The 25,261-nt window shown below is 36.6% G+C and overlaps 1 protein-coding gene across 22 annotated transcripts in view; it reads left to right on the top strand.

The window, feature by feature from the left end:
• Positions 1–25,261, top strand: part of SMAD2 (SMAD family member 2) — an 85,334-nt gene that overhangs the window by 28,835 nt on the left and 31,238 nt on the right. For 10 of the 22 annotated variants that reach the window (XM_081563300.1, XM_081563307.1, XM_081563292.1 and 7 more), the window contains one exon: positions 1,662–1,945. In XM_081563300.1, coding sequence (XP_081419426.1) covers positions 1,710–1,945 — 236 coding nt within the window. In that variant the 5' untranslated portion in view covers positions 1,662–1,709. Of the gene's footprint in view, positions 1–1,656; positions 1,946–17,241; positions 17,269–25,261 lie in introns of those variants that run through there. The other 12 variants (XM_081563309.1, XM_081563298.1, XM_081563306.1 and 9 more) reach the window with 2 other exon arrangements.

The raw sequence follows: 25,261 nt of genomic DNA, 5'->3' as shown, positions 1-25,261 counted from the left end.
TTGCCAGCCTTGGCTTCTACCCTTTGGCACATTTTGGCCAACACTTGTAGCAAGTCTGTGGGATTGAGTGGTTGAGTAGTGCAGACTTGTTCTGTGGAATCCTTGAAATTCTAATATATCTTGTCAGCTTACATATTGCTGTTAAAATGTATTAAAATTTAGGTTGATTTCTCCTTATTCTCACTGTGGTGGAATTATTCCTCCATAGCCACTCCAGCAGGAAAGAGACCATCTGTGGGTTCCTTTTTCTATAAAAACTCAACACTTTTTGGAATTTAGTTCCACTCAGGTTACTTTGCATCTTAAACTTCCTGATGGGTTCGGAAAAACCATGATTTTATATCTTTTCTGTCTTGTTTTGATTGTTAAGGTGAAAGTGATGATCTGTTGTGACCTTTTACATCCTGATTAGAAGTGGAACTCCTTTATGGAATACTTTCTGGTATATAATCTAGCAAATACCTGATAAAGTTTGTTATTTCACTTTGCTGTAGTTGGATTTTCCATGGAATTTCTCAGAGCTAGATTTTGAAATATTTTCCATTCTTAAATCTGAACTCTCCAGTTCTGTCCTCAAGTGGCAAATTATTTTATCTCTTACTTTGAGGTTAAAGCCATTGACATTAAATTGTAATTGAGGGGCTTGTGGAGAGTGTGGGAAGAATTTGCGGCAGGTGCTTAGAAAACTGGGCAAATGAAAAACTAACATAGTTAGCTGTAGGGAAAGGAAAAGAGTTGTACAAAAAGGAGCACATGATTATATAGCAGTTTACTACTAATGTCATCAGGTAAAAACGACAGTTGGGAGATAGTTATTTTTAAAGTTGGAAGAAAGCAAGTGGCCGTGGTATAAATCCGGATTTTCCTGTAGAAAAGTCGATAAGTATATCTAAAGTTGATATTTCAAGGGTTATCATTACTGAGGTGTAAATAGCAAGAATAAATTTAAAAGATTTTAAGGAATTTGTACCTTTGTGTAAGAAGAGGAGCTGTATTTGACTTTATTCCTATCCATGTTGTTACTTAAATAAAAATGAACATATTTTTAAAAAGAAGCTTAATTAAAAGTCTTCTCAAGGGATGGTAAAAGTGAACCACGTCTTTTCTTCACAGACTCTACTTTTATTTCTTTCTTCTTGTTTACTTCACACTTGATGCCTTTTTCTTTGTTATAACTTTAGATTTTCCTTTATGATACTTAGCTGTGAAAGTTTAAAACTTTGGGGTTGTTGGGCTTGTAAATTAAAAAGTATCTTTTGTTAACATGTTTTGAGAATAGATTGGAATGCCAAAAAGTGAGGAAAACTTTCTTTTGGTGAAAATATTTTATCAATACTGTTAAAAGTTAAAAATAAAGTAATATGGGTAATGAGAAACTTGTCCAGTGTTGATAAAGATAAGAGCTTTTACTTACAAAAGTATTATATTTATCCACTTACAACATTGTCTTGTTTTTAGAAGAATTTGTTTTTTTCACAGTTCATTTAAATTAGTGAAGATATTTTCAAGAGTGAAAAAGATAACTTCTGAACGTCTGTTGTGAAAGTAATAATTTGAATTTCTGTTTCATCTTGTAATTGGCTTTTGGTACTGTGCTGAAACTAGTGGTTGATCGTAAAGTTAGCCTCTAAACTCTTCTTTCGGTGTCTCTCCTAGGTTAGATTAAGGAGGATATTGTCTTAGAGTGGACCACTGCTTTTGGTAAGACCATGTCGTCCATCTTGCCATTCACTCCACCAGTTGTGAAGAGACTGTTGGGATGGAAGAAGTCAGCTGGTGGATCTGGAGGAGCAGGTGGAGGAGAGCAGAATGGACAGGAAGAAAAGTGGTGTGAGAAAGCAGTTAAGAGTTTGGTGAAGAAGCTGAAGAAAACAGGACGATTAGATGAGCTTGAGAAAGCCATCACCACTCAGAATTGTAATACTAAATGTGTTACCATACCAAGGTAAGTGTTGTTAGATGAGAAATTTGAGGGCCTTACTGTTGAAAGTTGCTTAAAGGAATCTAAGGGAATGTTACTGAAATTTTGTTACTTTCAAGTCACCCATCAGTAGTGATTATTAAAATAAGATAGCTGTTTTTAACCTGTCACATTAATTTTGTTTGACTCATTAAGACTTATTTTGTAAATCATTTTCTTGAACAGTGAGAAGATTTAATCAAGCAAAATAAAATACTTAAGATTATATTTTTATCTTCACTGTCTTCATTTAACTTCATTGCCTAAATGCTTCATTGTATGCTTTTGTAATTTCTGTGATCGAATTTGAATAGTCAAAGATTTTCTATCACTAGCTCAGTAGTGACTGACCGTTTTCTCCTCATTTAGTCAAAACTTCAGCAAGGAGTTAACAGACAGCTCACATTGTGATGAATTTTGTATAGTTTTTTTTTTAGTTACAACATTACTTCTAACAAAGAACTGCACGTAAGACAGCTTCCTGTGTGTCATAGCTGGTCAGAACCCATCTTGAAGACTTGTCTCTTGTATTAGGAGGTTGTGTTACCTATGAGGTTGACCTTTTATTAGTGTAAGTTTAATCATTTTCAGAGTAGTACCACTCTCAGAAATACTATTTTTTAAAATAAAGTAGCAAGTGGTTTTAATTTGTACTGCTATAATTGTGCACATTATAGAGTTTGAGGGAGTGTCAGTTTATTGCATTTTCTAAAATGATTGTTTGTCGTGTCATACACATAGGCTAGCATATGGCATGTGAAACCATTCTACTTGACATGTTTCTAATGAGTTTTGGGAAATACACTGTGGATGCTTGTTGATAATAGAGCCTAGTAACACCAACCTATCTACTTGCAAATACTAACAGAATGTTTCCTGCCTTGTTTGGTAGATTAATTATCCATTTCTTTTACCTTGCTTGTTTCATGTATTTCTTAAGTAAGAGTCACTTTTCCTGGTTTATTCTTTCATTTTAGACATGTTTATAAATGCCTGGCATTTCAGTTCAGTAAACAGTTGTTAATATCAACATATAGTCTTTGCTGTTGAGTTGCTTACTTCCTAGTAAGGGAGGTAAACTTGAAAAAATAAGAAAGATAGTTTTATAACATACAGTAGGCGTTCTGAAAGATGTATGCTCAGAGAGTTGTGTCCAAAGTGGGAAGCCTTCCCTATTCTGCAGCTTGTGAAAAGTTTCCTCCTGAAGAAAGATTGGTGGCCAAGTTGGATGGATGTCAAGGAGGAATTTAGTTAGGAGAAGCTTGATTCACCCAGAGTGGCGTTGTAGTGTGGACAGTGTGGTGGTGGGGAGGCCTTGAACCAGGTCCTGGGAGTGTGGGGTAGGAGATGGGAGATGGCGAGCCTCAGAGGCTGCGTGGTAGTGAGGAAGCACTGCATCCCGTGCTGGGGGTTCACACTGAACCTGAGTGTGATTGGGTGAGGAGGGGGGACATCAGAGAGTCTTCGGTAAAGAAGTGAGGAAAAGGGCTGTGACACTGTCAGGGGTGGAGGTGGGAGACTGGTTGGTATGTTTCCTCCTCATCCAAGGGAGCGGTGCGGTCCAGAGGACATGGGCCATGGTTTTGCACAGCTTCATTTAAGGCTCTGCTGCCAGTGCAGTGAAGTGTTGACAGAGCGGAGCTGTGAGGCGAGTCGTGCAGTCCTGTCTCTTAAGGAGATACAGTAGGTAGCAGCCTCTGGATTAACATGTATAGACTTTGTATTTAAACTATGGAAGTCCCCTTAGTCAGATTTCTTTTCCTTCTTGTCCATTTTTCATTTTACACTCTAGTTTTAGAGATTTTTTTTTTTTTTTTTTTACATTCTAGGGCTTTTTCTTCATTTAAAGATTTTTTTTCCCCAACACTTTTACCTGAATAATGAAAGTGAAGTGTTGCTTGTCCAGTATCTTGTTTTTCACTCTTTAATAAAAGTTCCTTGAAGCTTAGAAACTTGCTTGTCTAATTTGATGGGGTTTTTTTTTAATATTGCAAGAAATGTAGATTTGATATTGGCTGTTATCTATCGAAAAATTTAAGTTTCTTGTACTGTTTGGAATCATATATTTTTTGAAGTTTGCTTTCTTGTTAGTAGTTGAAAATTGTATCAGATTGTTAGTCATTTCTTAACTACTAAATATCCTTAAACATTTGGTCAACTCGTCATGATGTCGACTGTAAAACAGGGAGAGTGGGTGCCCATTGTGGAGGAATCCAAACCACAGCTTAAGCAAAATTATTTAAGATGTAATGCAAAATGGATTTACTGTAAGTCTGTTAGCTTAAAATTGCAAGTGAGTTGTTAATAAAATACCTTTGGGTATTGATGTCTTGATGTTTTCATCATGTATTGATGAACATGAAGCATAAATTACTTAATTTTTAAAATGGCAAATATTCTTAAATGGTCAGTGTCTCACTGACTCTCAACAGTTTCTTTCCCTTCCACTTCCATCCGCTAACGTTAGAGTGGGACTAGATTGTGGGTAGAAACGTAGGCCTGACTTCAGATGTCCTCGCACCCCCTCATATAATTAGCTCTGCCTTCATCACTTTGTCTCTGAAGAAAGGGGCAGCTGTAGCTGCACATACATGTCACTGCTTCCTTCCTGCTGTTGTATGTGGTGACCCAAAGTGATTTATGGGTAAAACTTAACCTGCTAAGCTACAGTGAGCTCAATAGTATAAATAAAGTTTCATGAAGCTTTTCCATCTCAAGACAACTCAGTCAGAAATCAATTGACGTTTAGGTAACGAATCAATCAAAAGAAGAAAAATTGGCTTTCAGTGCATATTATCTACAGAAAAACAAAATCCAAATCGCAGTGGAGATGGAGAGCTTGTAAAGTTAAAAACAAGAGGCTGTGAGGTCTGAATGCTAATTTGATAATGTTCGTTGTACGTAAATAAGCAGGAATGCAGAATTTTTTTTCGTAAACATAAATTATAAGGACTTTCCTAAGGTGGTACTTTGTGTTTGACTATCTATGACATTTTGATGGTTCATCCTAAAGAAACAGGAATATGGTCAAAGATTTCTGGTGTTCATTTCAGCATTGTTTTTAATAGCAAAGAATTAGATAAATCCAATCATAACCCATAGTTATATAAAGTTCCTTAACTATAAAGGAAACTTACATAACTCATTTTATACCAGAATTGAATGGTAAGATAAAATTGAATAGCAAAAGTAAAGTTTATACCAATTTTACTTGTAAAAATAGTTGCAAAAATTATAAATAAGTTCAAATTATAAAAACAAAACCACCAAATCATGAGTAGGTAAGGTTTACTGCAGACATGCTAGTATGATTCTCCTGTAGGAGGTCCGTTAATATGAGACACTGCATATTCATTTATGAAAGCTCTGATCTTAATGGATCTAGAAAGAGCTTTTTATAAAATCCAGTGCTCATGTTAAATTAGGAATAGGGATTTTCTTAAGTTGATAAAGCATAAAAATGTTAGCACTTAATCTTGAAACTTTAGAAGAAATAATGCCAAATTGTTAATAGTGATTACTTCTGGATTATCTAAAAAGAGAAATGTCCTTTAATTTTTCCCTAATATTTATCTATGAAAGTATGTTTTACTTTTGTAGTCAGCACAATTAAATGTTTAAAAAGAACTTTTTTGGCAATACTTAGACTATTCTTATATATTTTTTAAAACCCGCTAAGTCAACTTTACTGCTACAGGGAAACAATATTTTCATTTTCTTAACATTCTAATACATGTGTTTATATTTTTTCTTTTAAAAAGTATGTCCCTTAAAAAGATAAGGTAGTATGTGTTGTACATGATTCCAAATTCGAACACAAATTATACAGCGGGAAAATTCCTCCCTCCCCCTCCTGTCATCACCCATCTCCTCACCCAGTTGTATTACTAGTGTCTTATATATCCTTCCAGGATACTGCTGCTGCTGCTGCTAAGTCGCTTCAGTCGTGTCCGACTCTGTGTGACCCCATAGACGGCAGCCCACCAGGCCCTGCCGTCCCTGGGATTCTCCAGGCAAGAACACTGGAGTGGGTTGCCATTTCCTGAGTATCTTATTAATGCTGTCACTGACATTTGGATTTTGTTTTCCATCTTCCAAATTTTTAAACATCAGAATAATTGAAGTAAACTTTATGCAGATTGTCAGCTTTTATTTTTAGTTTCGTATTCCTACTCTTCTGCTTCTCTGGATAACCCAGGAAAAATTAAAGAAAAATCTTTAAAAACCAAACTATAGTATTCTTCAGTTCTTCTTAAATTAGTGCTTTTTTATTTCAGAAGAAAATAAGAATGATTCTTTCTCCCTCATACATAAATGTGTGTGTGTGTGTGTGTGTGTATGAGGTAATATATATGGTGTACTATGACAGAAAGAACTCTGAATTTGAAGTTTGATGACTTGTAAGCTTCTTCAGTACTGATGAATGTGAATCCTGAAGCATGTAACTGTATTTTTGACTATTTCTTCATCTGTGAAAAGGGTCGGTACTACCTTGAGTTTTTTCACAGTACTCTTTTGGGGTCTTTTGAAATACTATAACCGTTGGTTTATAAGCTATAAAGCACTATAGTTATGAATATGATTTATTTGAAATGTTCCCAGGTATTCCATGTCTTCATTTTCCTTCCAGGTTTTCTAAGAGAACTCATACCAAATTATAATTGTCTATCTTTGCTTAGTAAATTCTTCTGCCACATAACTATCATGATTTAGTATAACTATTATTTATAAAATCAATTAGTCAAAACAATGAAACAGTGTATAAATGCAAACTAGAACTTTGAGACTATCAGCCTCAGCATCCAACTTGTCATTTTCTGTCTGTATGATCTGTGTATAAGGTGTGAAAGCACTTCTGATGAACACTTCATTAGGCTCCTGTGAAACACAGTTTGAAAGACACATTGCTAAGACCCTTAACCTTTATCTGATGCCTACATTTACATTTTGATTTTTTCTGAGGTAGCTCATGCTGTAGGATCCTGGTATTCAAAGTCCTTTTGTGTATATAACATTCTTCCATGGGGCATTTTTATCATTTACCTTATCAGAGAAAACATACCTGCCCTAGAATCTAGGTTCCTTTATAAAATTACAGAATTATTACCCAGATTTATTATCTATTTAATTTTAAATTTAACACTCATTGCAGTAAACATCGTCCCCACTTCTCTTGTCCCATTCATGTAATGTGTTTGCTTTGAAGAATTCACTTAACAGCCTAGAATCAACCTAGCTAAAATAATAAGCATTTAAAAGATCGTAGCCATGTTTATAGGTGCTACAAATGATGCTTTCCCAGAGTCATTAACTTTTTCTTATGTCAGGTAGACAGGCTGATCACTTTAATCTCAGTAGCTGATCTGGGCTGAGGCTTGGTTGCCATTTTAATTTGTTTTAGTCTGCACTGGCACATACCTTTTATTTATTTATTTCCATCGTTAGCCAGAAAGAAAAGTATCTTCATTTATTTATTTAACTTTTTATTTCATATTGGAATATAGCTGATTAACAGTGTTGTGATAGTTTCAGGTGGACAGCAAAGACACTCAGCCATATATGACACATTCCTTTTTCTGCAAATAAGATTCCCCTGGGATTTTGATTGAAATCCAGGCAGGTCTCTGTCACCCAGTCCCTCAAGCATTGTGGGAGATTCATATCAACTCTTCTTCGATAATTTGAGTTTGGTGCTCGATCCTCCTGATGGTTGCATTTTTAAAATCAGGCAGACGTCTTTGAGGGAGGAGAATCTTGTGATTGTCAGAAGTTTGACTGTGTTTTATTTTCTTCATTAGAGTTCTTTTCCCAGACTGAACCTGGTGCTCAGCTTGTACCTGGAAAGTACAAGTGACTCCAGGGAAGGAAATGGCACAGACAGCTTTCTGTTCACCAAGATGTGTCTTCTCTTCTTGCAGTCTTTGTTCACTTGGACCACGTTGCTTTAATTGCTCGCCGTGCTCACTGTTGTCTTTGAATAAATACTTTTTGGTTGCCTTTTTCCCTCTAGTTTTTGTAACAGGGAACATGAGCTGGCTGTGTTTGACCTGCTTATATCTTACCTGGAAGTAAAATTGTAACAGCTGGTTAAAGTGAAACTCTTATGATATTTATTCAGAGACCCCCAAATCTGAGAACTGGTTACAAGTAACCTACAATCAGAATTAAGGTGCTATACCATTCATGCAGGAATTGCAGGAAAGATTAGCTAAGACAAGTATTGTTAGGTTTAACCTATCACTGACCTCCTCGCCATGATAAAGAGTTCGTGAGAGGGATCCCATATGAAAACTTGGAGAGAGTAGGTTTTTGCTGTGGCATTTCCCTTCTCCTTTTATCCAGATTGAAGGGCGTCAGGGAACTCCTCAGTTTGAGTTGAGGTATGGGAGATAAATAGACTGGTACTTGACTGTCACCTGAAAAAGCCTAAAAAAAAAAAAGTAAGACAGCAGCTGATCTGTTCCTGTATCAGTGGAAGTTTCCCACTAAGGTAGTTGAAGTTGACTTATCTTGAAAAGATCAAGGGGCTCAACTTGGAGAGTCAAAGTGACCCAAGCCGAACAGCCAGAGAAACTCTTGCAGCAGGAACTAACTGCAGGAAAAAGGTAGCATTTGGGCTTCTGACCTTATAGGGCTCTTTCTTCCTCCTCTAAAATCTTCTCTTCTTGCTGTTTCAGAACCTACAGGGCCCTTAAAAGTAACAGCTAGAGAGTTCTGGAAGAGTTGAAGTTAGCAAAATTGAATGAGAGAATAAAAGTTTTGATTTAGATCAGAGTAGTAAAATATAATTTTTTTCAAAGAGGTTTTTGTTAATTATATATATGTATACTTTATATATTTATATATATTGTGTACTAGAACACCCATGTGACCTTTTTGAGATTTTATGCAGAAATGAGGAAAACAGTTTGAAAAGGAGCTTGTTTGAGGGTAATGATATGGGAATACTCAACAGCTTTTCAAAAAAACTGTCTATATTCTCCTGTTGAAAACAGGGGAATCCAGATTTAGTGATACTGGGGACAAGCAAACAATGGGGAGAATGGAGGAATGTTACATACATCTACATGAAGTGCTAGCCTTTTAACAAAAAAATTTTTTTTTTTCTAACAAAAAAATCTGACTGTATACCTGTTAAATTATCCAATGATGCTTTTTTCCCAGGGACAATTTTATTACAACTAGAGTTTTCTTTTATTACCATCACATTTTTCCCCCCCTGAACTGTTCAATCTCTGTTCTCAAAATCCAGTATTATTTTAGCTCTGCTTTTGGGTTATTATAAACAATGTGGATTGGTTGTCTTGAGACTCATATGAAACTTAGCATGCTGCTGCTGCTGCTAAGTCGCTTCAGTCGTGTCCGACTCTGTGCGACCCCATAGACGGCAGCCCACCAGGCTCCGCCGTCCCTGGGATTCTCCAGGCAAGAACACTGTAGTGGGTTGCCATTTCCTTCTCCAGTGCATGAAAGGGAAAAGTGAGACTTATCATGAATAATGCTTAAATTAGAACTAAAGTATGTAAGATTCTTGATTATCTCCCTCATCCAAGACTTTTTTCTTTTATGAACCTTATGTTTATGGCTTTTTATGTATTAAGAGGATATAATTTTTCTGTAACTTGGTTTACCCCAAGTTTGCTAGGCCAGTGGGGGAGAGGAAGTTAAGGGAGGCTGTATTTTTATTAAGGATGATGTAAAAGTTCAGAGTTAGATAGTGAACAGAAATTTAAAATGAAAAGTAATTAACTTAGAGTAATTTTCCCCATAATTTTTATGTGATTGCTTATATAATTTACATTAACTATGTAAAACATTTTAACCTCTACATGTAAAATCCCATTGTCAACTTCAAAGTGCTATACAAATGTGAGTTAATTTTTATTTTGTAGGATGCTAATATTAAAATTGTCAAATTAAAAAATCATTTCTTTACAGCCAAATACAGCATCACAAAAATGTGTGATTAGTAAGTTGAGTTTTTTACAGAACTCTATTCTGTTGTACAATTCTTGTTTTAAGTTTTATGCATTTAATAGATTGAAACGACCATGTAGTTGTATTTTGTTAGGATTTCCTGTCTTTTAGGATACTGTTTTTTTAATTGTTAAAAACAATATGTATTAAAATAAATTTAAAAAATCCATCAGCTGTATTATTAAAATAAATGTCCCTGAGCCTATTTTTGGCTTTTTTTTTTTTTAAGTAAAAGTTTCTGTTTTTTTGGAAGAACTTGAAATATTTTGAGCAACTATTTTTAGAATTGATATTTAAATCTTTTCAATGATAGGGACTATTTTATTTGTGTGGAGGATATTTTGCTATTTTTCAAAGGCATTAGAAGCACCTAGCAAGATTTCAAAGTAGTATTTTCAACATAACATTTAAAGAGAAAGGTCAGTAACTTTTTCAGTCATTACTTGGTCCTTTCTTCTGCTTCTAAGAAGAGCTGCTCCAAACCAAGAATAAAAGTATCCCTTTTATCTTGTTGGACTCTATGGAAATTCTGTTGTCTCCTCCTGTTTTAATTTGGGAATGACTCTACTAATTTCCTTGTCCAAAAAATGTTTTTTTCCTGAGAAATTAACTCTCGTAGTGACCGCTCTAGTTTTTACAGTTAAGCACATTCTATAATGCTTTACTTATCTAAAATGCTATACCAAAGTTACTGGTTTAATTTTATCTTGCCATGTTTTTATTTTTAGTAAACTATATAAGAGGTAGAATAGAGTTGGTAATTAAGAATGCAGCCTCTGTCCCCACCACTTTCTAGCTGTACAACCTTATACATGTCACTTTATCTCTGTGCTTTGATGATCTCATTTGTCAAGTGGGTTAACTGCCTTATTTGTGGGTTGTTGGGAGATTAACTGATCTAGTGTGTGTAACAACTTAGTGCTGTGCCCGATATATAGTAAGTGCTTGATCTGTGTGAACTGTACGTGGGATGGATCCCTCCCCAAATTTGATTTTGACATGAGACTGATGAAGCCAAACATAAACTAAAAGGGAATGAAAAAGATTATTGCTCATATGATAAAGCTTTCGGGAAAAGCAGGACAGGCTTCCATACTGGTCCAGAAATTACTTGAGAAAGAAGTAATGGGAGTCATGGGGCTGGGTTGGTAATTCCTGCGTTCCTGTGTGTACGCAAACTTGCCTGGTTTAAAATTCCCACCAGCCACAAGGATTTCCTTACCAGCTTGCTCACATTTGAGGCAGAGGGTTGAAGACATGGTGGAACTTGAAACTCAGCAGTTGAATATCAAAATGGAGTCAGATTCCTTATTAAACTCAATAGGGGTAAGTGAAAGTAAACTACACTAAGTGCATCATAGTCAAACCCATGGAAGAGAAAATCTTGAAAGCAGCCACTGAACAGTGGGACATGTGACCTTTTGTAGAAGCAGTGGGGCCAGAAGATGATAAAATTGACATCTCTGAGAAGCCATAACCATAAATGTGTATCTAGTTAATAAAGGTTTCAAAATATATGAGTAAAATTTGATAGAATTAATGTATCAGAATCACAAATTTGTGGTTAAATAAGACCAAAAAAGTGAGTAAAGACATGGAGGATCTAAATTACACTACTATTTTGATATTTATAGAACAGTAGATCTAAAATCAATGTAATAAGTCTTTTCAAACACTCATGGTACCCTCACCAGGAAAGACTATTTTCAGGGTTCAGTAAATTTTAAAAGATTTAAAGTCAACAGAGTATGTTCTCTGCCAAGAACAGAACAAAATTAGAAATCAATACCAATAAGACATGTATTAAAAAATGGAAATTACCATAATTCTTTGACCCATGCGTTATTTAGAAGAAAACTGTGAACAAAATTAGAATATATATCAAAACTAAATGATAATCAGATTACACCCATGTAAAATAAATGGGATGTAGCTAAAACAGTGCTTACAGGGAAATTTATAGCTTTAGATAATTATACTAGAAAAGTTATCTAGGAAATGAGGAAAGGTCAAAGAAAATGGAAAGTAAGTAGAAGGAAGATAAAATAAAAAATAGCAGAAAATCAGTGATTAGAAAAGAGACAATAGAGATAATAAATCCAAAAAACTGATTCTTTAGAAAGATCAGTAGAATTGGTAAATTCTCCTGTAACACTGATGGACATAAGAGTGAAAGAGCCCATAACCATGAATTAGCTATGTATGAAATGATAGAGATATTATCATGCTAGATCCTACACACATTAAAAGCATACTATGAATATATTTTCAACAACTTTGTGCCAGTAATTTGTAGTGGTCAAATTTAAGAACATGTTACTATGGCTGGTGCAGGAAGAAATGGAAAATTTGGATAGCCCTATATCAATGAAAGAAATTGAACTCATAATCAAAATCTCTCTCACAAAGAAAACTCCAGGTCCAGATGGTTTTACTGGTAAATTCAAAACATTTGTGCAAGAAATAACATCAATCTCAGAGAAATTCAGAAAAACAGTTATTTTATGATGTCATTGTAACCCCGATACCAAAACCTGATAAAGATGGCACAAAAAGGAGAAAATCTACAGATTAATATTAGTCATGAGCAAAGGTATAAAAAACTAACAAAATGCATATCCTCCAGCAATATACAAAGAGCACATCATGACCGAATGAGATTTAGCTCAACAGTGAGAGGGTAGTTTATAATATTCAAAAATTAATCAGTGTAATTCAGAGCAATAATAAAGAGGAAAAGCAATGTGATCACTGTACTTGGTTAGAAGCATTTGATAAAAATTCGTCATCCATTCATAACAAACACTCCCAGCTAATGAGAAATGTGAAGACATTTCCTCACTCTGATAAAGCACATTTAAGAAAAACTGACAGCTTAAGATTATACTTACAAAATAACATGTTTTCCCTGAGAGCAGAAGTAGGACAAGGATATCCATTCTTATGTCTTCTTCAGTTCATTATTTTGTCAATAGTTGAGGACCTAAGCTGTGCAGTGGGGCAGGAAAATGAAATGTAAGAGGCATAAAGAGCTCAGAGAATGGGTCAAAGCGCTTATATTTTGTGGATGGCATGATTATGTAAGAAACAAGGGATCTACAAAAACAGTCACTAAAGCAAATGAGTAAATTTAGCAAAGCTGCATTTTACAAGATGAGTTGTATTTTCATTAAATACAGCAAACAAGTGGAATTAATATTAAGAAAACAATTCTATAAATAGTAACATCAATACAATTAAACTAAGAATACATTTTTTAAAGACAAGATCTGTATATTAAAATTTCAAAATCTTAAAAATTAAGGACTAAATAAATAGAGAATTCTTCTCACATAGTCAGATAATTCTTTTTATAAGACTCACACTCCCTCAGATAAACATTATCAACTTTGCACAGAATAAAAAGAAAAATAAGGCACTACAGAGTAAACAAAATAGACATTTTGAAGGAGATTTGACCCTTGGAAGGAAGTGACAGGCTAATTTTCTGTTTTGATTGCTTTTATCCATGCAGAATGGATAGAGTAGCTAAAATTTCAATATGAATTTCACCTTTTCTGGCCTGAAAAACCAGAGATCAGGGTTGAGGACAACCAGAGTTGCTGATGAGTGACGGGAGAGTTCTAGCATGGAGAAAGCCACTGAAGGGGAGTCCCAGATTTTCCTTTAAAACTCAGCCAAAATCACTAGGCTGACCCCTAAACCCATATGTATGTGGGGTAGAGTTAGTGCAGTATGGCTGAAGGCAAAAACTGATTGAAATTGCTTGAAGACTAAGAGTTTGCAGTTTGAGTACAAACTAGTTAATTACCTGCCAAAACAAAACCAGTTAACACTTGGAGGAATCTAGCATCCCCATCATGTAATGTTCAGTGTCCAGCATACAGTCTTTTAAGTTCCTCAACCTCTGAGAAACAAAGAAAATGGGACCTTTTCTCAGGAGACCAATGGAGACACCTGAGACAACCTTCCTGTTGTAACTGTCATGCAGTAAACTGACATATATTTGCGAATTGAAACACTCAGTAGTATTAAGTTCTCTCCCAGTTTAATCTGAATCAAATCAATCTCCATCAAACCCTAAAAATGTATGTATTTGTTTTTCATAGACTGTACACACTTATCCTAAATTTACATGGAAATACATAGGACTTAGAATGTCCAAAGCAATTTTGAAAAAGATCAGCAGTGTTCGAGGACTTAAATTATCTAAATTTGTGAATTATCTGAATTTGTGTGAAGCTACAGTAATAATAATACATTGTGATTCTGTCATAAAAACAGATAAATAGGATAAAATAGAGAACCTTAAAATAGATGGTTCTATAAAGCCATAAGATGTGGGTTCTTGGTTATTGGGGACACCTGATGGGAAGAGCCAGACCCTGATGCTCTGGAAGATTGAAGGCAAAAGGAGAAGGGGGCAGCAGAGAATGAGATGATTAGAGAGCATCACTGACTCAATGGACATGAATTTGAGCAAACTCCAGGAGATAGTGGAGGACAGAGGGACCTGGCGTGTTGCAGTCGGTGGGGTCACAAGGAGTCAGCCAGAACTTAGTGACTGAACAACCAACAAATGGTTATTTGATCCAATAGAGACAGGAATGTCTTTTTTCAGCAAATAATTTTGGGAGAACTGGACTGTCCATGTGGATGAAGGAAGCTTGGTCCCATCTTACACCATTCAAAAAAATTAATTCTAAATGAATCAGAGTTCTCATCCAAAAGCTAAAACTTCAAGCTTGTATAGGAAAATACATTTGTGACCTTGTTGTGACCAATTTGTTGTGAACAAATTGAATTACATTTGTTCAGTTGTTAAGTCATGTCTGACTCTTTGTGACCTCATGGAATGCAGCACACCAGCCTTCCCTGTCCTTCACTATCGCCTGGAGCTTGCTCAAACTCATGTCCATTGTGTCGATGATGCCATCCAACCATCTCGTCCTTTGTCATCCCCTTCTCCTCCTGCCTTCAATCTTTCCCAGCATCAGGGTCTTTTCTAGTGAGTCAGCTCTTCCATCAAGTGGCCAAGCCAGCTTCAGTAACAGTCCTTACAATGAATATTCAGGGTTGATTTCCTTTAGGATTGACTGGTTTGATCTCCTTGCCGTCCAACGAACTCCGAAGAGTCTTCTCCAGCACCACAGTTCAAAAGCATCAATTTTTCGGCTGTCAGCCTTCTTTATGATCCATCTCTCACATCCATACATGACTGCTGGAAAAACCATAGCTTTGACTATCCGGATCTTTGTCAGCAAAGTGATATCTGTGCTTCTTAGTACACTGTCTAGGTTTGTCTAGGGCTTCTCAGAACCTTTCTGGTGGTAAAGAACCCGCCTGCCAGTGCAAGAGACATAAGAGAGGTGGGTTCAGTTCCTGGGTCAGGAAGATCCCCTGGAGGAGGAAATGGCAGCCCACTCCAGTATTCTTGCCTGGAGAATCCCATGGGCTGAGGAGCTTGGTGGGCTGCAGTCTATAGGGTTGCAAAGAGTTGGACACAACTGAAGTGACTAAACACACAAGGGTTTGTTACAGCTTTCCTTCCAAGGAGCAAGCATCTTTTAAATTTCATTGCTGCAGGCGGTCACCATCTACAGTGATTTTGGAGCCCAAGAAAATAAAAGGTCACCGTTTCCCTTTCTCCCCATCTATTTGCCATGAAGTGATGGGACCGGATTCCATGATCTTAGTATTTTGAATGTTGAGTTTTAAGCCCACTTTTTCACTCTGTTCTTGCACCTTCATCAAGAGGCTCTTTAGTTCCTCTTCACTTTCTGCCAATAGAATGGTTATCATCTGCATGTCTGAAGCTGTTGGTATTTCTCTCCTCACAATCTTGATTCCAGCTTGTGATTCATCCAGCCCAGCATTTTGCATGGTGTACTCTGCATAAGTTAAATAAGCAGAGTGACAATACTGACAAATTCCTTTCTCAATTTTGAACCAGTTGTTCCATGTCCAGTTCTAGCTGTTGCTTCTTGATTTGGATATAGGTTTCTCAGGAGAAAGGTAAGGTGGTCTGGTATTCCCATCTCTTTAAGAATTTTCCACAGTTTGTTGTGATCCACACAAAGGTTTTAACTTAGTCAGTGAAGCAGAAGTAGATACTTTTCTGGAATTCCCTTGCTTTTTCTGTGATCCAGTGGATATTGGCAGTTTGATCTCTAGTTCCTCTGCATTTTCTAAACCCAGCTTGTGCATGTTGGAAGTTCTTGGTTAACGTACTGTTGAAGCCTAGCTTGAAGAACTTTGAGCATTACTCTGCTAGCATGTGAAATGAACATGATCGTATTGGTAGTTTGAACAGTGTTTGGCATTGCCCTTCTTTGGGATTGGAATGAAAGCTGACCTTTTCCAGTCCTGTGGCCACTGCTGAGTTTTCCATATTTGCTTACATACTGAATGCAGCATTTTAACAGCATCATCGTTTAGGATTTGAAATAGCTCACCTGGAATTCCCTCACCTCCACTAGCTTTGTTTCTAGTAATGCTTCCTAAAACCCAGTGGCTTCACACTCCAGGATGTCTGGCTCTAGTGAGTGACCCACACCATCGTGGTTATCGAGGTCGTTAAGACCTTTTTTGTATAGTTCTGTGTATTCTTGCCACCTCTTTTAATATCTTCTGCTTTTGTTATGTGCTTGCCATTTCTGTCCTTTATTGTATCTATCCTTGCATGAAATGTTTCCTTGATAACTCCAATTTTCTTGACGAGATCTCTATAGTCTTTCCCATTCTGTTGTTTTCCTCTGTTTCTTTGCATTGTTCACATAGGAAGGCTTTTTTCTCTCTCCTGGCTGTTCTCTGGAGCTCTGATTCAGTTGGTATATCTTTCCCTTTCTCCTTTGCCTTTCTCTTCTCTTCTTTTCTCAGCTGTTTGTGACCTGGACGTAGGCAAAGTGTTTTGTTGTTTTTTTTTTAAAGGATATGGAAAGCAATAAGAGGACATTCAGTTAGACTTCCATCAATATTAAAAAGCATTTCATCAAAAACCATTAAATGAATAAACAAGTCATAGAATGGAAAAAAATATTTGCAGAACATATTTCTGACAAGAGGATTGTATCCGCACTTTATAAAGTATTTCTTAACTCAGCAGTGAGAAGGAAATTGCCTGATATTAAAAATGTACAAAGGATTTGGATGCATCACAGAAGATATGGAAAGGACCGCTGAGCAAATAGAAAGTGTGTGGTGTAGTTAGTCATTGGGAAAACGCACATTGTGAAACCACAATGAAGTACCACTGCACAGCCACCATCACAGGGGAAAAAAGATTGCCTTTGGGGGTGGGGAGGGGATGACAGGGATTGACTGAGAAAGGGGTAGGAGGGACTTCTTTTCAGGATACAGCGTTACCCAATTTATGTATTTGATAAAAGTTAAACTTAACAAAATGGTACCGTTAAGATCTGTTTGACTCTGTGTAAATGTTACCTCTAAGAAAGGGTGAACAGTGAACTCTAGTTAACGATATACGTATGCTTTCAGTGTCTAGACTTAAAGTATCTACAACTTAATTGTGAATACATCAAAAATAAGATAGATTGATAAATAGATACTGGGGCAAGGACAGCATGGCTCCGAGCTTTCATTGGCGTTTTCCAAGGAAGGAACGACAGTGCTGGATGGATATGCTGAGTTAAATTTAGGATTAGGTAGTTTTAGTAATTTTGGTCAGTCTCTGGGCTATAGAGGTGGTTCCTAGTTGTCTAGTACATACCTCTAGGTTGATTTAGGGCAGGAAGAATATTAGCTTGGTGTGTCAGAGTTTGACTAATAGTAGAGGTGTACGGCAATGGCACCCCACTCCAGTACTCTTGCCTGGAAAATCCCATGAACGGAGGAGCCTGGTAGGCTGTAGTCCATGGTGCCGCTAGGAGTTGGACACAACTGAGCGATTTCCCTTTCACTTTTCACTTTCATGCATTGGAGAAGGAAATGGCAACCCACTCCAGTGTTCTTGCCTGGAGAATCCCAGGGACAGGGGAGCCTGGTGGGCTGTCATCTATGGTGTTGCACAGAGTTGGACGGACACGACTGAAGCGACTTAGCAGCAGCAGCAGAGGTGTGAGCTCTGAATCTGTTGGTTTGTGTTTGAAAGATGAGCTCTCAAGGGAGTCCCTTGCTGTCTCTAGACCTGGGAGCGGGGTAGTCTCTGAAATCAAAGCTCCAGATGCCGGCGTGTCAAGGATACAGAAAATGAGAAAATATAGTTAATACATGTTCATATAAAAGCTTAAAACTACAGATTTTAAACCATCATTCTGCAAAGGTATACCTTGAAAAATTTAGGCTCTTAAGCCAGCCAGAAGTAGATACAAATCCTGGCTGGTACCTAGGTAGCTTTGTGACCTTTTGAGTTATTTAACTGCTCACATTTACTTTTTTATATGAAAATAATGTTCATGTTAATTCACTTTATAGGGTTGATACAAGTATAATTTATGTAATACATATGAAGAATAGTTCCAGGTACACAGCAAATGCTTAGAATAAATGTTGGCAGTTTTTTCTTAAGTTTTCTGTAGCCAGTGAAAATTTCTTAATTGTTCCTTTATATCCTTTGCTAATTTGTTAAGAACAAGGTTGTTCCTAAAGCTCTTTTCTTGCTGATAGAGGGAAGGTTAAAAACTATCTGGAGGTGAGTACATCAGTAATCAAACTGGAGCCTCCAGTAAAGTTTCTTTTCTTGATGCCATTCTGTTCATTTTACTCAGTGTTCAGCGTTGTATATATGGTTTTCCCCATGACGGTCTAGATCCTTACTCCTTTTGATTTGAAGAAATATACTCTTTAGGCAAGAAAGTCATGAAAAATAATGAATTAGTAAAACATAATGAGGTTTATTGTGGAGAAATCTCCAGTACAAGGTCTGCAGGACTTTGCACGAGATTCTAATATGGACATGCTTGCTCATCTGACTGAATTGTTGCAAGGACAGCTATGTGGATGACTATGCTTGGTCTATTATATCTTATTTCAGCATATTATTGTATGTTAATTGCGTTGGTGAACTATGTCAAATTTTGACCAGGCTGAATTTATCTGAGACCAGTTCTTGTTTTTAACCAATTAGCATGCAAATTTTTTTAAACTTTTGTGTATTTAGACTATCCTGAAGTCAGATAGTCAAATTTAGGAGTTGTTGAGCTAATGTGTATGGGACAGTGCTATTACTACAGTTTATTTTGTAATTAATAAAGTGTAATACTTTCTTTGGAACATATGAATTTCTTCTACCAAGTATTTTTATCCGTTTAATGTTTTCAGACCCATCTTTTCTCTTTCTTACTACTTATTAACAGTGAAACGTTGATATGTTTCACTTTCAAGTGATATGTAGACATTTCTTTTGGACTTCTTAATGTTGTTTAAATGTGTAGAAACATAATGTAGTGAAGGTTTATGATTATCAAAAGGCTAATTTATACTGAGTTCTGTAATTGAGAAAATTCTAGCATCAAGTTAATGATTCGTTAATACTGATTTTTTGTTTCCATTATGATTGTGATGCTGAATGACTAAGGTTCTTTTAAGGTCAGCATATTATCATCTGCCCTGTATTGCTAAATTCTGTACCTCTTTTCTCTAAGACTATTAGAAAACATAGTTAATTTAGCACATCCTAATACCATTTGGCCTTTTTGGTGTGGTCTCATCACTCACATGTTAAGTCAGTCTCTCTACTTACCTTTGGTGCTGAGGTGATTGTCAAACCCTGATCCAAACTGGGACACTGAGATGATGCAGCAGAGTGAGACTGGTGTTTACCAGGTTACCCAAAACATGGGTCTAGAAGGTTTATGTTACTATTTACTTGGGATGAAAATACAACTTAAAAAAATTATTGCAGATCCTCGACAGTACTATATTTGAGGTGCCTGGGGATCCCCAGGTTTTAGTCACAGAAATGCTGATGGAGGTGCTGTGAAAACAAACGCTCAGAAAGCTCTTGGTGAAGTGGAAAGTGTTGTTGGACAAGAGTGGGCTGGAATCTTGGCCCTGCCACTTGTTAGGAGATTGTTTTACTGTCCCTCTGAGGCTCGGTTTGCTTAAATTTAAATTTAAGTAGCTTGCAGGTTCTTATGAGCATAGTCCATAATATATTTTAAGTCTTAATTATGCCTGGCATATGGCCTGGCTAACTTATAAAGGTAATTGTTATTACTTATTTCACTGGTACATTTCTTCACTTTGAGACACATCATATAAATAAAATTGGAAGTTTTTCCTTATTTAATACAAGATAATGTTGCATTTTGGATTTATTGAAATAGAGAATGTACAGAAGAGTTTTATAAAGTAGTTGTAATCAGTGCTGTTTTTCTAACGTTTTTCCTGCATTTACTTCTTTTAACATCTTTTAGGAACTGTCCATATTTGCAGTTATAACTTGCCCTCCTTGTTAACAAACTGAAAGCCTGAGAGAGCCATTCTCCTCGCTGTTAATTAAAGTACTATGATGTAGTGTGCCCAGGAACACTCTGATTCAGTTGTTACGCTATAAAAATACTAATTTAGTCACCAGCTACCTTGCTTGCTTGGTAGGTATACAGAGACCTTTGGAAGCTCAAGGTCTTATGGGGTTTATTTTGTTCATAAATAAAAACTTTGGGTAGAAGGACTCTTTAAAAAAGAGAGAGTAATTAAAACTGCCTGATTTAAATCCCCCAGACTACTAGGTCTTAAAAATTGTCCTGGTTTGCTAGGCATACTTAACCCACTCCAGTATTCTTGCTCGGAGAATCCCAGGGACGGGGGAGCCTGGTGGGCTGCCGTCTATGGGGTCGCACAGAGTTGGACACGACTGAAGCGACTTAGCAGCAGCAGCTAGGCATACTTAAAGAATTAGTAGTCAACTTAAAAGGGGGCTAGGTGCAGGCCATTGATACAAATCCATGTGGAAGACAATGGGTACCAAAGGCTCAGGTTAGATAGGACATTTTGCTAGAAGAATAAACGGGCCTCAGACTGGCATTTTGTCATCTCATATACCAATGCCCTAAGTGAGCTGAAACGGCGCAGAATAGAAACTAACAGTCTGTACTTCTTATTCTTAGTTATCTAAGGTTAGAAGCATATCTTTTAATAGAAATGTCAAGATGACTTACGTTTAATTCTGTGGCAGTATTCTTTTGTTTGATTTGCTTAATTTTGGTAAAAGGCAATACATTGACATAGTTTAAAAATCTGTATATGTTTTATGTGTACACATATAAATGCATGCATACGTAAAAACAGAACGAACAAACATTGAAAAATTTTCTCTTCCCTCCCTCTCCCCACCTCAAGTAACTCCAGTTCACTGTGTGTGTGTGTGTGTGTGTCTCTTTCCTGTACGCTTGCACGATATTGGAAGGTATTTTTACTGTCCTTTTTTTTTTAACACAGAGTAGCTTACTAAAATACTGTACATTTTTTCCACTTAATATTTTATTTGAGAGATCTTTTCTTGTCAATTCATAGGGAACTTTATTATATACTAAATTAATATATAATTTTCTTTTGCTACTTTCCATTTTTATTATTTCTTTGTCTGAATTTTTTCCCCCTTTGTATTTTTCAATAAAATTTTCAAATCATAAAGTGCACGAATCATGGTGCTCAGTAGATTTTGATTTGACAAATGCAGATACAGTCAGTCAGTTCAGTTGTTCAGTCGTGTCTGACTTTGCGACCCCATGGACTGCAGCACACCAGGCCTCCCTGTCCATCACTATAGTATATCAAGATAAAGAAGGTTTCATTCAGTCACTCAGGAAGTTCTTTTGTTCTCTTTCCCTCTAGAGGCAACTACTGTTGGGATTTTTTGCACTTTCAGTTTGTTTTGTCCCTTCTAGAACTTTATGTAAATGGAATCATTCAGAATCTAGTCTTTCATGTTCAGCTTCCCTGAGTCAAATATTTCTGAGATGCATCCATGTTGTATCAGTAATTCTTCTTTTTCCAGATGTTTTGCTTTTGAAGATCTTTTGCCTCGGGCTTCCCATGGGGCTCCAGTGGTAAAGAACACGCTTGCCAATGCAGGAGACTTAAGAGAGTTCCCCTGGGTTGGGAAGATTTCCTGGAGGAGGGCATGGCAATCCACTCCAGTATTCTTGCCTGGAAAATCCCACGGACAGAGGAGCCTGGCAGGCTGCAGTCCATGGGGTCACAAAAGAGTCAGACACGATTTAGTGACTAAACAACAACATACCATAGGATCTGTGGATAACTTCTCATTACATGCCATTCTTTTTAAAATACGTGATGATGAAAACTGCTGAGTCCTCTTGGGAGGTCTTGAACTACATGTCCGCATACACAAAGACTAGAAGGAAAGAAAAAATTGTCCTAAGTTTGGTCTGGCTTTTTTTTAGTGATGTAAATTGAAAGCCATTTCTGGGAAGAAATTAGCATTTCTAGAAAAATTTAGGCAATTTTCTAACCTCTTCTAAACAACCAGGCACTTACCCACCCACCCGCTGATTGTCAGGCACTATTTTGCTCTCTTTGTTAAATATTCCATGTGTACTTGAAGCAGATTCTATAAATGTCAGTTAGATGGTAGTTGATAGTATTGTACAGCTCTTTTTATGATATATAGGTTTTTTTTTTTTTATAGTCTGACTGTCCTAAGAGTTAGTGAGATAACTTTGATGACTGATTTGTTCATTTCTTTCTTTAGATCTGTCGGTTTTTACTTCATGTGTTTTGGAACTTTATTTTTAAATGCATACAGGTCTTCTGATGAATTGGCCCTCTCAATGAAATATGTCTGTTTATCTCTGGTAATATTTTTAGACATGAGTCTTACTATTTCTGGTACTATGCTTTATTAAACTCACTGCTTATATGAACTATATTTCCACTCTTGTATTTTCAGCCCATCTATATATTATATTTAAAGTACACCCGTTTTGGTAGACATTTTGCATACTGGAATCATTCTGACAAGTCTTTCTTAATTGGAGTATATGGTGTATTTATGTATAATGTTATCGCTGATCGGGTTGGACCTACTCTTTGTTTTACTGTTTACACTTTACTTTGTTTTCAGTTATCATCTGTTATTTGTTCTTTCTTTTCTTTGGACTTATTTTTTAGTATTTCATTTTATTAATAGTTTTCTATATGCTCTTTAGTTATATCTCTTGGCTGTTTGAGGAGGGGGTTGCTTTCCCAGTGATAGTAGTAATTTTAGCTTTGCAGTAGTGTAGTGATTCTAAAACGCCTCCTCTTTCTTCTGCTGCCCTTGTCATTTAAATTACACCCGCATACTTTTATAGGTTTTTTTCTGTAGTTGGTCATCATCTTTCTGTAGAAATGAAGAGCTGAAATGAATACTGTCTTTTATATTTACTTACATACCTATACTTTCTAGTTTTTTGAAAATTTCCCCCATGATTTAACTTAGATCTGTTGTCATTTCTCTTTGTCCTTAATTTTGTTGATCATGGATTTTAGGTTGAGGGTTTTTTCCCCCTGGGTGCTCTTTAAAGCTGCTATTCCATTACCTGCAGGCTTCCTTTGTTTCTAATGAGAAATTGTTATTATGCCTCTCCATGTATGAATTGTTGTGGTTTGGCTGCTGTCAAAGTTAAAGCTGTGTGTTGTTGCTTAAAGGTGATAAAAAGCAAATTTTATTCAGTAACTATGCCATCGGGGTGGTAAGATGTGAGCCCAATTCCAATTTGCACAGAGGTGACTGGAATAATGAGTAGCACAGGGGTCAAGAGTGGGGTCTGCAACAGAGTCAGGGAAGTGAAAAATTATATACAGCAAGTGGGTGAGAGATTTGGTCAGTGTCACTGATTTAGGCCATCTGTGTTTGCCGAAAGGCATTTATCAGAAGTTAGGCTTCTGCCTTTCCTTAGAGGGCAGACTGGGAGGCAGACAGAGGCCCTTTTTTCCTGATGATCAGTTACATTTCAAAGGAATGGTTTTCAGATCCTCCCCTCCTGAGTTGTAGGAGTCATATATACATTTCAAAGAGACAGGAAGGATTTACAATTGTAAGCTTTTTTAAATAGATGCTCCTCCGGAAAAGGAGGTCAGAAGCCTATGTATCAGTATTGGGTGGGACAAATGGTAATTTCTTTTGGCAGTCTTGAGCATTTCCAGACAGGAACTCCAAAGGGTCTGTGTCACACCATGGACGAGGCCTTAGGTTTCTAGAAGCCATGTTAGAGTTTGGTCAAGTCTTCTACTGCAAAGGTTTGAATGGAGTCCTTTGTAGAAAGAGTTTTCATACTCCTCACCAGCTTCAACATTTTATTTTCAACGTTTGTTGTTAGCAGTTTGACAGTGATATGCCCTAGTGTGTTTTTGGTTGTTTCATGGGTGTTATTTTTAAACTGCTTATTATTCACTGAGTTTCTGGGAAGTATAAGTTTAGTTTTTCACTGAAGTTGAAGAGTTTCAGCTATTATTATTGCAAATATTTTTGTTCTTAATTGCCCTCTTTTGGGGACTGCACATGCTAATGAGACTTTTATTTTGTTATTCAGTCTTTTATATCAGTTCTAATTAGATAATGTCTATTGATCCATCTTTAAACTCACTGACTCTTCTGTCTTCTCCCACTATCAGGTTAATTTTTAATTTCTGATTTTGTAGTTTTGAGTTCTAGAGTTTTCATTTGTTTTTATAGTTTCCCTGAGATTCCTATTGGTTTGTTAAGTCCATGAACATGCTTGTAATAGTTACTTTAAGATTCTTGTCTGTTAATTCATCTTAGTGGTCTGTTTCTGATGTCTGTTTTTTCTTTTAACCAGGGGGTAACAGTTTCTTATTTCTTCACATGCTTAGTATTTTGTGATTTTTGTACTGGATATTTGGGACAAAATATCATAGAGACTAAATTCTCTCATCTTTCTTTGAAGAGTGTTGATTTTTGTTCTTAAAAATAGTTTTGGGTGACCTTAAAGTGCAAACTGCTTCTGAGGAAAGGAGTAGCTGAAATCTGAACTTAGTTGTCTCAGACTTTCAAGTGCTGGTTTTGAACAGGCCTCCACAGCCTCTCCCACAGGGACAGTTTAGGGTCTGGCCAGAATTCACACTCCTGTTTTGATGTTGGTTTTTTTTTTTTTCTCCCCCTTTGTGGCTTCTTTCCTTCATTATGGGATTTCCCTCTTCTTTTTCCAGCCTTTCCAGTAGCCCCAAATCCACCCTCTGATTCTGCAGGTCGTTAAAGCTGCAGTTTTTTTGCTTAAGGTCTAGTTCCCCTGGGTAGCTTCCACTGTGGGGCGCCTTTGGATGCAGAGCCACGCAAGTGCATGTCTCCCTTGGTGCAGTGCCCCCTTACAGGGGTTGCCTTTTCTTCAATTTGTGTCT

The sequence above is a fragment of the Giraffa tippelskirchi genome, chromosome 14 (assembly GCF_054371585.1).
Source record: "Giraffa tippelskirchi isolate mGirTip1 chromosome 14, T2T-mGirTip1v1.2.pri, whole genome shotgun sequence".
In the NCBI taxonomy this organism is placed as follows: domain Eukaryota; kingdom Metazoa; phylum Chordata; class Mammalia; order Artiodactyla; family Giraffidae; genus Giraffa; species Giraffa tippelskirchi.
The sequence above is the reverse complement of the archived record's forward strand: the minus strand, read 5'-3'. Positions and strand labels throughout refer to the sequence as shown.